Source organism: Pipra filicauda, unplaced genomic scaffold, assembly GCF_003945595.2.
Source record: "Pipra filicauda isolate LSUMZ 115617 unplaced genomic scaffold, ASM394559v2 scaffold342_size772408_pilon, whole genome shotgun sequence".
NCBI classification, from domain to species: Eukaryota; Metazoa; Chordata; class Aves; order Passeriformes; family Pipridae; genus Pipra; species Pipra filicauda.
In genome coordinates this window covers 52,046-67,330 of record NW_024104468.1, presented here as the reverse complement: position 1 = coordinate 67,330, position 15,285 = coordinate 52,046, and the positions used below count along the sequence as shown (strand labels likewise).

Sequence of the window (15,285 nt, the reverse complement as noted above, 5' to 3'; positions counted from 1 at the left end):
TCAAACTATTTGGTACTCGTAACGAAATTTCAAATCTTGACACTGGATCAAGACACAGAAATCTTGCACTTGATCACAATGTTCAAATGAATAAAACCATATTACTTGAATTTCTGTCTATTTGGATTTGGAAGTCAGCCCTATTTCCATATTGAAACCGTGTACCTCCCTCTACTCCTGTTTACTTGATGTGTTAAACTTTCTACATAGCCACTGTTTAAATACAGAAGGTGAAAACATCTACATCTGAAGCTGACTAAAAAACTATTAGCACTTCTGGGAAAAAAAGTAAACCCAAACCTTTAGTGAAATGCTAAAAAAAAGTAGTATGACAACTAAAATATAATTTTCTTATTAGCTCACAGATTTAAACTGCAGTGTTATTTTTTAAGTAAACAAAACAAGAACTTTTTAAATAAAGTACCTTTAGACTTTTTACTGGAGCTTCTTTTGCTTCTTGGACTTCTTTTTCCACCTGGCTGTTTTTCTGTAATAGGCTTTTCCTCCAGCTGAGGGTCCATATGGACATTTACAGATCTCCTCTCAGTCTCACTTTCTGTACAGCTTGGGGTACAGTCTCCACTGTCCATATTCTCATTATTATTGATGTTATCCTGTTCACCTTTATCCTGTCGTCCCATAGCAATGCTGCTACTGGTCAGAACTTCATTTCCATCACTGTCAAGTTGATTTTCATTTTCGTCAGCTGAAGGAAACAAATGAGATGCCAAACTTTCTACCCTACAGTTAGCAGTAAGACTGTCCTTTGAGTCTATTTGCAGATCATTTGGTGGAAATTCGCTGTCATCCATTAGAGCGTTACTTGTTGAACCCCTTAATCTCTCTCCAGATATTTTTAAACCTAAAATATAGAACCACAAGAAGCATTTATAATATATATAATAGCCAAACAACTTCAGCCAATGACAACCAATAAAGAATCACAAGTGATTCAGTTTAAAAGTGTGAGGAATTTCTTTCATACAGTAATGCACTGAGTCGTTTAAAATCTTAAAGCGAAGGATATAAATATTTTTGTATTGCATACAAAAAACCCCTATAAAGTCATATTTTTACCCAATTATAATTGGTTCCAGTTACCTATTCAATAGTACAGCTGATATTTACAGCAATGCTCACAGTGTTACAGCTGAGGTAATGAGAAAAACAAAAAGATAAACAGAATCCACCCTATTGCCCCTTCCCCCCCCATTTTAAATCCATGGCTAAACCAAAAGCATTCTTGTCACATAAGATCACAGGTTACCTGAAATAAAAATAAACTAGGGAGGAATAAAAGTAGAACAACATTTAATTCTGCCAGTGATGGTTATCGGATCAAACTTGAAGACAGATTAACTCTGTTTCAAGAATTAAATGCAAGTAGAACCTGTTTATTGACTCAAATTGTCACACTATTTTCAAGAAAACATTCAACATGTCTTCAGTATACACAGAAGCAGATGGTTTGATAATAAAAAACCTAATCCCCCACCTACTCTCAGCAGGAGTCAATTTTCCCTTTTTGTGAACATGCAACTATAATCAATGCTGCAACTAAACACATTCATGAACAAAAAAGGGTAACTTAGCAGAAGAGCTACATGTTACTTGTATAGGACTGTTATTGTATCAGTTCCTATCTTTAGCCTTTAGAAGCACGGCAATACCGCTGCTTCAACTCAGCAATTACATACATGAAACACAGCTCCATTATGTACATCTCACTAGATTTATCTCACTTGTTTTAAATAGTGAAGCCAGCAATCAGCAAGCGCTTCTGTATTATAGAAGAGCTTAGATAAGCCTCCTACAGCAGCTTCCTATGCTTTCCTTTACATGAAAAAACATTTCAGGATACCTGTCTTCACCAGTCTTTCCTAACTCTTATGACCTGGTATACACAACTGAAGCAAACGAAATACACACTTGCTAAATACGCAAGATAATGTTTCATTTTACTTGCTAGAAGAATTTAAACTGTAGAAAAATTGAAAAAAAAAGTCCTAAAGAATAAGTAGATTTTCCTTCATACATAGAAACATGTCTCTGATAAAGATTACTAAAACCATTTTCCCCAAATTATTTATCTACCATCTTAATAGTTGCTAAAAGGACTGGGAGGAAAAAAAAAAAAGAAACATCACTCCTATCTTAGAGAGGGACAAGAAGGAGGATTCAGAGAGCTACACGCTGCTCTACTTCACCTCAGTCCTTTGAAGGTGACACAGCAAGTTATCCCAGAAACCATTTTCAAACACACAAAGGACATCAAGAGTAGTCAGCATGGATTTATGATGGGTGAGTGACGCTTAACCAACTTGATAGGCTTCTACAGAAAAGTGGCTTGCTCAACAGAGGAGGGGAGAATAATGGATGCTGTTTACCTTGACTTTGGTAGGGCTTTTGACACTGTCTCCAATAACATCATAGAATCATAGAATCATAGAATCAGTCGGGTTGGAAAGGACCTCTGAGATCATCAAGTACAACCCTTGATCCAACACCACGGTGGTTACTAGACCATGGCACTAAATGCCACATCCAGTCTCATCTTAAAAACCTCCAGGGACAGAGAATCCGCCACTTCCCTGGGCAGCCCATTCCAATGCCTGATTACCCTCTCTGCAAAGAATTTCTTCCTAATATCTAACCTAAATCTCCCTTGGCACAGCTTAAGACCATGCCCTCTTGTCTTACTGCTGGTTGCCTGGGAGAAGAGATCAACCCCCACCTGGCTACAACCTCCTTTCAGGGAGTTGTAGAGAGTGATGAGGTCTCCCCTGAGCCTCCTCTTCTCCAGGCTGAACAACCCCAGCTCCCTCAGCCTCTCCTCACAGGACTTGTGCTTGAGTCCCTTCACCAGCCTTGTTGCTCTTCTCTGGACCTGCTCCAGCACCTCAATATCCTTCCTGAACTGAGGGGCCCAGAACTGGACACTCAAGGTGTGGCCTCACCAGCGCTAAGTCTAGGGGAAGAATCACTTCCCTGGACCTGTTGGCCACACTGTTCCTGATACACCCCAGATGTCACTGGCCTTCTTGGCCACCTGGGCACACTGTTGGCTCATGTTCAGCTTCCTGTTGATTAGAACCCCCAAGTCTCTCTCCGCCTGGCTGCTCTCCAGCCACTCTGTCCCCAGCCTGTAGTGCTGCAGGGGGTTGTTGTGACCAAAGTGCAGGACCAGGCACTTGACCTTGTTGAACCTCATCCTGCTGGAATCAGCCCAACTCTCCAGCCTGTCCAGGTCCCTCTGCAGAGCCCTCCTGCCTTCCAGCTGATTGACACTCCCCCTCAGCTTGGTGTCATCTGCAAATTTGCTGATGGTGGACTAAATCCCCTCATCTAAATCATCAATAAAGATATTAAACAGAACTGGGCCCAACACTGATCCCTGGGAGACACCACTAGTGACCGGTCGCCAACTGGATGCAGCCCCGTTCACCACCACTCTCTGGGCCTGGCCCTCCAGCCAGTTCCTGACCCAGCACAGAGGGCCCCTGTCCAAGCCATGGGCTGCCAGCTTTTTCAGGGGAATGCTATGGGAGACAGTGTCAAAGGCTTTGCTGAAACCAGGTAGACTACATCCACAGCCCTCCCCTCATCTGCCAGGCGGGTCACCTGGTCATAAAAGGAAAGGTTGGTCACACAGGACCTGCCCTTCCTAAACGTGTGCTGGCAGGGTCTGATCCCTTGTCTGTCCTGTAGGTGCTGTGTGACTGCTCTTAGACTTATCTGCTCCATAATGTTGCCAGGCACTGAGGCCAGGCTGACAGGCCTGGAGTTTCCCAGGTCCTCCTTCTGGCCCTTTTTGTGGATTGGTGTGACATTCTCCAACTTCCAATCATCTGGGACCTCCCCAGTGAGCCAGAACTGTTGGCAGATGATGGAGAGCAGCTTGGCAAGCTCTTCCGCCAGCTCCCTCATCACCCTGGGATGGATCCCATCTGGTCCCATAGACTTGTGAGGATCCAAGTGGCTCAGCAGGCTGCTGTTTCCTCCTGGATTACAGGGGGGGCTATTCAGCTTCTTATCTCCGTCTACAAGAGACAACCCCACAGACAATTATACAAAGTACAGTCTAGAATACACAGACAGTGGGGAGTTCCAGGGAAGCATGTAGAGGGCAAAAAGCCATCACCAGCTGGACAACACAAAAGCAAAAGTCAGCACCACCCAGGACAACTTCACCTCTGCTTCCAACCTGAAGAACTTGCTAACCGTTTCCAGACATACCAGTCTAACAAAAAATATTGTCTATCCTATAACATATAAGGTGCATGAGAGCAGGTTTAGACTGGACATTAGGAAGCATTTCTTTACTGAGAGTGTGGTCAAACGCTGGAACAGGCTTCCTAAAGAGGAAGTCAATGTCCCAAGTCTGTTTAAGAGGCATTTGGACAATGTCCTTTACAACAGCCTTTAACTTTTGGTCAGCCCTGAATTGCTCAGGCAGTTGGACTGGTGATCACTGTAGGTCCCTTACAAAGGAAATATTCTATCCTAGTCTAGAATAATGAATTGTATATTAGAGATGCAAGTTGTATTTTCCTTTGGCAGCCATATAATTGGTTTTCCTTGAACACCAGAAAGACAAAGAAGGGAACTCTAGAGAAGATACGTATCCGGCGAATGCATCTGTTTGTTAGGAGGATGCTCCTTTAACCAAGCCATTTTCTCTCAAAGATAGTTAAACACCAAATGAAAGGTTAAGAGGAGGACAGAACTTCAATCAGATCAGAAAGAATCAGAACTAGAAGATATTTTTACAGACACCCACACTTTAGTTATATTGATTTAATGATAACTGTTCTAAAGCATTAAAAATAAATCCCAAACATGATGTTAAACTTGAAAGGTTCACTTCTTACTCTTACTACCATATGAAATAATAAATACTGCTGTCCTCGCCAGCTCATAGATTAAATTAAACAAATGCTGAAATGCATTAAACAAAAGGCTGAAGTAAGTTGCCCAAAGCCAACAAGGAATTAGTTTTAACAGCAATAACTAAAAATCAGGATGTCCTATCACCACTGTCTTGCTTCTATCTGTAGACAACAGTTTATCTGTACAACAGCCAGCACAGAGAAACAGAAATATGAATGCAGTTGAACAAGGTGTTTCCTATTAGATTGTGCAAAAAGAGAAAAGATGTTTTTGACAAGTGACATTTTCTATAGAGGAAGCTAACATTTTGATAGAAAATGTTAACTCATTTCCTTTGAACATCTGGCTAAAATGATAGTCCCTCACTAGCTGAGAGGCTGGAGAGCACAAAATTTCTTGGTGTATTGCTTGAAACTCAGTATTTCTGCAAATAAAAGTAGTTCTGAAAATCTATTCCTTTCTACAACCTTTAGGACTCCTTAGAGAATGAAAATCCAAAAAGAGCTAGTTTAAAGAATTTAGAACAGTCTTGGCCTTGATCTTTTAAAAGCATTTTTCCACCTCCCAGATGAAACTTTTTTCTTGCCTGGTTTTCAATGCTTCTATTTCCAGTTCCTTTCTAGTTCACCAAGGCACCAGGTAGGTATCATAGCAAAGCTAAATCCTCTGAGAACAAACTTTAGCTCTGTCTAAAAACACAGAACATTTATTTATAAACAAAAATGGAATTAAAATCCATCACGATTTGAACTATATTTAACAGACGATTAACATGCAGTTCCTGTATTTACTGATTTGCTATTGAAATGAATTGTACACACAAACCAACATGCTAATAAAAAAAATGTTTGTTTCTTCCTAGACCCATCTTTCCTCCTTTCATTGGTTGTCCAAAACTGAAACAAAAGCTAACACTGATTAAAACTGTGCTGACCTCTGTTAAAAGGTGCCAGTGAATGAAAGTGCTTCAGTTCCAATTGCCACACAGATTCGTATAATTGGCACATGTAATCATGCTGATTATAGCATAAATGAAAAATAAAATGGAAAACATTTGCCAAGCTGCTAAAAGACAAAGTGTGTATTGAAGGAATTAGTTTGATGTTTGTTTGCTTTAGGACAAACAATATGTACATTAGATAAATATCATGACCCTCGCTTCTATTTTAGGTCAATTTCTATTTTAAAAAGCCCAAGGTCATCAGTGGTCTCTTTCATGTAATTCATACAACTTAATGGAATTCCAACAACTTTCTTAGTTACTCCCTTTTGTGTGTGTATAAAGCCTTTTTTCCATCTATCCTTACTATGGAAATATAACCTTAAATACAGCTGTTTGGATTGTGTTTTGAATTAAAAAAAAAATAAAAATCAGTAAGAACTGGGATCATTCCTGACCTGGCACAGATGAAACTTGAAGAGAGCATTAAAAACAGAACAAAACAAAACCACAAGCAAAACCACCACCACCCCTAAACTTTTGTACTAATACAGCTCCTCTTTCCTGTAAAGCTGGTGGGTTTTGTGAATGTTTACTGAGCACACAGTCGAGTATTTCATTTACTGATCTCAGAAGTATCCTGGAGAACAGACCAACATCACAATATCATGTCTTCTAACATTCAAAATGTTTATGTCAAATTGGTTTTTTATCCCATTTGACTGCCTTCATATAGCTCCTCTGCCAAAACCACTATTTTCTCTCTCTCATTCTCATGCCACTTAATTATTCTATGTTAATTAAAGGTACTTAAGACTTTTAATTCTTTGAAAGTCAGTTTTCCTCATTATATCACCTACACTGTGCTATTCAAAATGAACAGGCGTTCCAGATTGGTTCCCAGTGTTGCTTCTATGCAATCTTTTAATTAACTGTAATGATAAAACACAATAGCTGTATCAAATCTGCAGTTAGAAGCAGTCATAAGCATTTTTAAGGATTTAATTCAAAATTAATTGTAGCAATAAGTGCTCCAGAAGGAGTAACATGAAATTCATTAAGAAAACAGAATATCCTGTATCTTTTGGAGAAATGAAGCACACCTATGTGAAATAGGGATTAACCAGTTGTTTTGTTCTGATGAAAAGCATCTCATAAAGAGATACCAAACCAAAAATTGACCAAGAGTCCAAGTGGTTTTTTTCTCCTGAGATATAATACAGTAAGTGTTACACGGCACAAGAGAATTCATTGTGTCCTACTAGACACTAATGAATTACAATCATGTATTTTTGTTTTGTGCCCAATATACAAGGAACAAGCTGTACACAAAGAAGAGAACCTGGATCACAGCAAGGTAAGAGTTTTAGAGAGGAAGGGACAGCACTACATGTGGCAACAACTATTCAGTCTAGAAAAGGTTGCTACATAAACAACCAAACAGGCTGTCTAGAGATGTTGTGGAATCCCCATCCTTTTAAAAAAGAAATCAAGCAAGTCTCAGGTTCAAGGACAGGTAAAAAATAGTACCTAGGATTTCAATTTTCTTTATTGTTGCACTGGTTATGTTATTTTCCCCCCCCTTTTTTATTTCAATATAAGCAGCTTTACAAGTCCTAGAGAAAAAAACCCCAAACTGATTCTGTGAAAACGAAACAAGTATTTTTAAAAATCATTATGTTTACAGAGCTGTTGCTTCTACCATTAAAAAAAAAAAGTAAAACTGTGGAAACACTAAAATTACTAAAATTTAAAGAATGACTAAACCTATGCCACATATTTCTCAAAACAAATAAATCTTAAAACAATAAAATTTGTTGATTTTTCTGATAGCTGGTGTGAAGATATATTACAAGAGCATATTTAAATGTTAGTATCCCCTTTCATATTGATAAATAATCTTCTACAAATTAATACAAACCAATGTAAAAACTATCATGGCCATACACAATCAAAACGTACTACAAATTCTTATTACTGCCCATTAATGTCCACATAGAGGGAAGAAGACTGACCGTATTTTATGACTAATTATATTTACTACCAAAATGAAGATTCAGCAATGGAGAGGAAACTCTAAATGACACAGTAGCTACATGACACTATGTAAAAACTACATACAACATAGCATTACAAGTTCATTAGCTTGCAAGGAAAAAGGACATTATGGGAGCTAATAAACAAAAAGCCCACGTGTTCTTTAGAGAAGTGCATGTGCAATTTCTCTATAACTGTTAGCTTCTTTGTCTGATGTGGAAACCAAGATATACCTAAAGAAACCTAGAATATTATCGCCAGAGTGCCCTTGCCTCACCACAACCAAGAAAAGTACTAGTTGCTGAAGATGTACTTGAGCATCACAGAATTTGCTGCAGAAGGAGAGACAGCAGACAAAGGTGGTAGGTATTTCATCTAGCTCTAATCATCTCACAAAGCCAGACCACTTCCAGCTAGCAGAATTCTGCTCTGCATTGTGTTTTATGTGCAATACAATAGTTAGAATGCTGCTGTTGCTAAAGAAAGGGAAACAAAAATATTTGTATGCTTCCATTATCCAACCTGACATCTCTGCAGAAAAAAAAAGAATATGTTCTTGTGCTGTCTTACAGCATGGACTCATTAGTAGTTTATTGTTTCACAAGATAGTCTTACATACAATCCCATTACTGGATAGCCTCGCTATGAGAGAATCTCATTAAATCCTCCTAACTGTTCAGTTTGCCCTATGTTTGGCTTTGAAAAAAGTGTACTAGGGGTAAAAAAAATAAAATATCTTTATACATGTTTTCTGCTTCTCTGTCAGATACACAGGTTAGGAGGTCTATTTCTTCATATGTGTTAAGTCTGCTGTCCTCCAAGAAGTATCCAGACACAGGAATGGTTTATCTAATTTCACTGAATTCACAAAAATATCTGAGCATGAACTGTTTGGTAGTTTGGCACTTTCCAGCATTTCTCAAGTGTCAGTGGCATTTAAAAGCATGATGATCTTCATATCTATAAACAGCAGGAATAGTGAGGTTTAGAGAGGAAGTTCCACATGCTATTTTCAACTTCTAAGCTTCCTAGTCATACCGCTTATTCACAGCTTTAATAAACAATGATAAACATATACTGCCAGGCATAATCTACTATTCCACATTTAACATTACTATAAAAACATGTTTCAGTCAGCAGCCAAATACAAGAGGTTTGTCTGGGAAGAAATAGCAGCTTTTAGTAGAACATATGACAGAGTTCTATCAAAAATTTCACACAAACAAACTCTTTGTCAGCATTCAAAACACACAGTGATCAGTCCCCCAAGTGCCTGAGAAGTTTTGGGTTTCAAGCTTCACTAGAACAAACTTCATTGAATGTTATAAGAACAAAAGGTGACCTCACCATTCAATGTGTTCATTTTTTGTTTTTGTCTGCAACAAAACACTAGAATGTATCTTGGGCAGGGGTAGAAAAGCAGTAGAATAGACTGCTTTAGGAGAATGGAGAACTCATCCCCGCAGCTATTTTATAAACAGTTTAGGCAAACATTGGTCAGGAATAACCTATGAGTAACTGGTCTTGCCTTGGGATGCATGAATCTCCTTTTAAGTCTTATGAGAAGTAGCAATTTGCCTTTTTTTGATTTCTGTATTTTCCTTCTAATTGAAGAATGCCCAGATTTTTGTCACGCTACAGAACATGTGCACAAGTTTGATTACAAAGCATAACAAAAATTAAAGACTTCCTACAAGACAAATTTATGCATGTTTTCTAGGATAGGTACCATTTTTCTTACAGGAAAAAAAAAAATTAAAAAGTCCTGCAAATCCACACAGACTATATTTGTGAGAACTAATCAGCTCAACTCACTTTTATCTTTACAAGGACCTGAGAAAGCTGACAGATCCTACCACCTCGTAAGAGGTTGCTAAAAAACATACAATGATATAAAATCTCTCATGATCTCGTGAAAAAACTTTAAACATATATGAAAAGGCAGAGATGACAGAACAGAGTCCCTTGAAATGGAGATGCAAGAAGAATGAGGCAGTTATCTAAAAGCTGTCCCACTGAAGAAATAAGTGTTAAAGACTTTCTGACAGTTGAATTTCATAATGACATTGAATTCCATAATTTTTATGTATTGATGAGGGATGAGCAAGTTATATAGCCCCCATCAATACAAAGAAAACTAGCATTGTCAAAATATTGTGAGGTCCTAAATCACATCAAGGCCAGAAGAAATCACAAATAAAATGGAAAGCTATCCATAAAAGTTATTAAATATTATAAATTACTCCTGTCCATAAGTATTACATACCTGCAGTCCCTTTGTTATCAAGTCTGCAGGTCCAGCCAGAAGGTTAAGAACAGAGCTAATTGCTGGAGCTTCCATAATTGTCACCATTAGAAAATCAGAATATCCAGGAGCTCTTCCAAAATCTCGCATCAGTCTGTTTTATATTTCTGAAGGGAAGGATGGTCTAATTTCTACATTATTCAGTGCCAGATACGAATGACCGAGATCAAATCCCTTCTTTGCTCTGAACCTCCTCCATGAAGTCAGTCACACCGACCTTTTTTTTTTTTTTGCCCTTGAATGGGATGAGCGAGAACTCAACCACATATAAACCAGAAGAGACCTATGTTAAGCAAATCACAACCCCCCAAAAAATTAATCACTGGTGTAACTTGACTGAAGTTAATGAAGCTGAAACAACTTAAACCCAGTGGTGAATTTAGCCTGAAGTGCTGTTTCAACTCTCTGCTTTCCAACAGGAAGTTATTAAGGTAAATTCATTTCAGCTCTAATTGTGTAAATAAATGCTGGGCTATATGAGCTGTCTCTCACAATTTACACATACTTTTGATTAATAGATTGTGGAGAGGTTTTCTGAAGCAGATGGTTATCAGTTTCTCTTTCAGAATTTGAATGTATGCTTGCAATACCTGAGCCTGTAAACAGAGATCTAATTTGTTTTAGATCAGTTTTTCAGAAAACTCCTATTATCAAGGCCACTTTAAGGAGTTTCCCTTAAAAAACTTTTCATTACAAAATCCCAAGTACCACAAACATTAACAAAACCTAGCATTAGTACTGTAAGATGGTAAAAACTATTTTCAATTGAAACCCAAAGTAAGACAGTTTCAGTGACATCATGACAGGAGTTTTACAGCCTATAGAGACATTGAGTGATTATTATTTCTCTTTGTGTTAATGATGTCATATTTCAGTGTTAAAATAGTAGACTTTAACAGTCTTCCATGAGTAAAAGAGAAATCCAGATAAGAAACTAATCAGCTACCAAAACAATATTGGATAAAGGGTAATTTTTTATGCCAACTGTCATAAAATTCCCCTGGGACCAAATGTGTAAGCTCTGCACCGTGCATGTTGCTTTATTTTATAAACACATGAATCTGAGCCAAGGAAGGTGCCAAACTATTACCAAACAATTTACAAACTTGTAAGTTCAGGACAGATGCACCCCAGTTTGTTTATTTTGCCATTAGTCAACTGTAACACTGTAACGACAGAATGAACAGCACCTGGACTGTGATGTAGGTCCAGCTGAAATGTTGGTCTAATGCGATAAAGACCATCATGCCCTCCCTTTCAGCCAAAAAGCACAGAAAATTCCAAATTTAAACCATTAGGAAAGCACTTCCAATGGATATTATGAATGTCCATGTGATTTCAATACCATATTCACCAAGTAAACCTAAAAATCTTCCTAACATGCTCATATAACAAAGACAAAACAAATACTAAAATTAAGTCTGGGTTCTTTTCTTTTTTAAAAACAAAGTTATTTTGAACTAATCTGAATTTGCTCTGCAGTGTAATATTAATGTTCCAAACAACATACAACAAGAAAATTAAATTAATCGCACAGACAGAGAAAAGCAGCGTTAAAGCTCACATTCTAAGGCCACACATTAGCAATTCAGTTGGGAGAGGTGGAACAGTGTATTGGAACAACAGTACAAAAAACTTCACACTCCTAAGCAACTCTGTTCCTGAAAAGCAAGCACACAGCACGCTAAAATTTGTCTACAGAAATATTTGACACTAACATCACTAAAACCTCTACCCTTTCCTTATCAGTTAGCCAGACATTTTCACAAGACACCACAGTTATACCGCAAGTAGATTAATAAGTAAAAAATACTATGAAAATCGTTAGCATGTCAAGCTCTTGAGCAAGGTAACACTGCAAAAACCTTCAGAATAAAGACTTATGACAAAAACGTGCTGAGTGAATTTGAGTCAGCAGAATATGCTCATCAGAATTAAATGAAGAGGAATTCTGGGAGAAAGAAACAGAAAAAGCACCTATTTGAATGTTTTTGCTCCTGTCTGCAAAGGTTTAATGGGACTTTTTTTCTGCTTGCACACAAAAAGCATTTGCAGTAAATTTAGTGCTGATGAAAGATGCCAGATTGATAGCCCTAGGGACTGAATTTCTCTGTATACACAGAACAGATAAAGCACAGAGTGAGAAAGTTTGTACCCCTGCCAAAATGCCTTACAATACACAGCTTATGCAACCATCTTCACACTACAGAACCCTTTGCCTCTCCGCTGAAAATGTCAAAAATATTGCTGCTTAGTGTTCATTATAAGGGGAATAAAACATGGACAGTGTTTTTAGCATTGCTAGGGACAGAATTCAAGGCATCTGCTCATTTAAAAATGTTTATTTTTGTGCTGAATGGCTCTTTTGTCAGCTCTGAACTTTGCTGCACTGTTTGTAAGGCTGCAAAGTCAATCTGCACCTGGTATGAAAATGCTTTCCTACTAAACAGCATGTTATTACATGCGGAAAATAGCAAAGGAGGAGTGGTTTAACTTTTTTTTCAAATAACCTTACATTAACATACATGACCATACACCTAACGCTCAGAAATTATCTCAAAGGAGAACTAACTTGATTGTTTCACTTAATTGGCACCCAGGCCCTCACTCTCCAGTGATCTGCACAATTGATCTAACTGACTTGTAATGGACAGTAACTCCCTATTAATCAGGTTTTCAGCGTTAGGCTGGAAGCTACACTGTCACATGGAGCAGGCAGGCTTCCAAGGAACCTTGGATTCTTATTTCCCTTACTACTAATAGCTTGGCCAAACAGCAAAAAGCCTCCCCCCACTCCCTGGCCCCTGTCCCCATCCAAACGTCAAGCCATTTTTAGTTGTCAACAGATGACATGTAGGAAAGCAATAAGTTAAGGTTTATAGTCCATAATGGCTCTAAATACAAAATTGCTGACCTCATTACAAAGACTGACTTTCACTTCAAAGGAAGATGTCCGATATAACCCACAGGTTGCAAATTCACTCGATCTCAAACCAGGTGCAGGATTGAGGCATAGGATTAAATGCTACTTCAGTTCTTGGGAGATTTCCTTTGTGTATGTATGGGTTTGGAGTGGAGGACAGTGATGACAAGAAAATATGGCAAAAAAGTAAATATACTCTCCGATTGATTTTTAAAAAATAATTATTTATAGAGACTATTTTCCTGAGTGTGCAGTGTTTACAGCACTTTTAAAGAAATCTCCTATCACTCTTTTTACTATTTGTAAATATTTGCTATGGCTAAATGGTTAATACATAGCAAAATAATACTAAAAGACTAGTGCTTTAATATTAACTTGAAAAATAAGAGTTAAATTGAGCCAAATAAAAGTAAATGCAAGAAGTATTTAGAACCACTGAAAAGAAAAATATCTCCTTACTATCTTTTTGACCCATACAACTAAGGAGCTCTTTTGGTGCAAGCATAGACTGGAATCCAAACAAACAGGTAGCCCTTTTGATTACCTCTGATTTATTTCAGAAAACAATAATTAGGAGGAAACAATAATTTCAGCACACCCAACAATGAATGTAAATTACAAAGACATAAGGCTCTATGAGGTAAGACTGTAAATTCAAATATTTTCATGTGCAGATAGCTGGATTAAACTAGAAAATATATGGCACAATCAGCCATTAACATAAAAATAACTGTTCAAATGTCCTTGTGATACACTTTAACGTATTCAACAACTTTCTGCATTGTATTTTCTAAACAAAAAATGTACATAACTTACCATTTTCCTAGGGTTTCAATAGTTTTTCAAAGATAATGACCAGGTCATAAAGAGGTAGTCCTTTATGCATGCAAGATTCAGTATATATCTGGCAGTTCTAGTAGGTGGAAAAAAATCCAAAACATAAGTTTAGCCTATAGAGATCCGTGGTTCAATCCAGGCAATTGCTAATCTAAAGTAAATAAAAATATGAGGAAAAGTGTGTCATTTCTAGTGTATGAAGAATTGTTAGGGCATTTTGCCTTTGATTCCTCCAAAACACTCCTCTGAATAATCTCAATTAGTCTGAATACTCCATTCAAAGTACTCCTGAGTGCTCTGACTGGCAACAAAAAATTTCCAAAATTAATTAATTAAGCTTAAAACTATACCTAATTTTTTTGTGGCCATAGCTGTCATAAACTCTGATAAGGAATGCTGAATTAGGACATGACTAAACACTTACTCTAAGAAAATCAAATTATGCTTGATGTTCTAAAAGTCCTACAGATTACTGAATTATCAGACTAATTAGTAAGAGAGGGAAAAAGCTATTAAAAACATAAAGTCCAGTTTAAAAATGGATTGAGGTCTATCCCATCATCCAGCTGAACAGCCTGTCCATTTCCCTTAAGGCTCAGGGAAAACTATTACAGCACTCAGTGTAAAAAAGCAGAGTACGTAAATTTCAGTTATGAAGAACTCGTGCATTTGACAAGGCATTTACAATCTTTTCTAAATTCAGCCCGACCCCTCTTCATGCCGCATGCAGATCCGCCAAAAAGAGAAAAACAAAGCCACAATTTTCTGTCCCAGTTTCTGTTTAAGAGAGATATGTCAAACAAAATGACTTTGTTTGGTAAGTAAGCACGTGTTAATCTCTCACTTCACAACCAGAGAAATGAGATATAAGAAATAAGGCAATTTTCACAAATTCAAACATAAAGTCTACTTTTGAACCATTAATTTGGAGACCAGTATACAGTGTGATTGCTAGATCTCTCTTGCCTTCTGCACAAATTAGACAGGGAGCAGGAAAACACGTTTGGGAGGATTCTCTCTTCCTTTCACCATCGCACTGTGGCCGCTCACCTGCCACTGACAGGTTTTAGCACAGGTATCCCTGAAGGACGAACTCCAGTTTTGCAGAACTTGATAACGTTTTGAAGATGTTCTTAAAAGTTATTTCTCGTTAGGGCATTAGAGACATTGCAGAAAGGACAACGTCCCTGCTATTGAATTACTGGTTTGACCTAAAGCGCGATTGCAACAAGGCATCGAGCAGAAACGAACCAACAGGGACTGATACCGGAGCTCCGCCGGAGCAGGATCCTGCACCTGCTGAGGGCGGCAGGGCGATACAAACACCCGAGTCCCGAAGTGACTGTTTAGCTG

At 37.9% G+C, this 15,285-nt stretch overlaps 1 protein-coding gene across 4 annotated transcripts in view; it reads right to left on the bottom strand.

Moving 5' to 3' along the window:
* The window catches only part of CNST (consortin, connexin sorting protein), a 47,766-nt gene that overhangs the window by 31,927 nt on the left and 554 nt on the right, over window positions 1–15,285 (bottom strand). The window contains exons 2-3 of one of the 4 annotated variants that reach the window (XM_027729751.2): window positions 13,912–14,008; window positions 425–862 (exon numbers count right to left, since the gene is read on the bottom strand). In XM_027729751.2, coding sequence (XP_027585552.1) covers window positions 425–812 — 388 coding nt within the window. In that variant the 5' untranslated portion in view covers window positions 813–862; window positions 13,912–14,008. Of the gene's footprint in view, window positions 1–424; window positions 863–2,207; window positions 2,377–3,735; window positions 3,823–13,911; window positions 14,009–15,285 lie in introns of those variants that run through there. The other 3 variants (XM_039384245.1, XM_027729752.2, XM_027729755.2) reach the window with 3 other exon arrangements.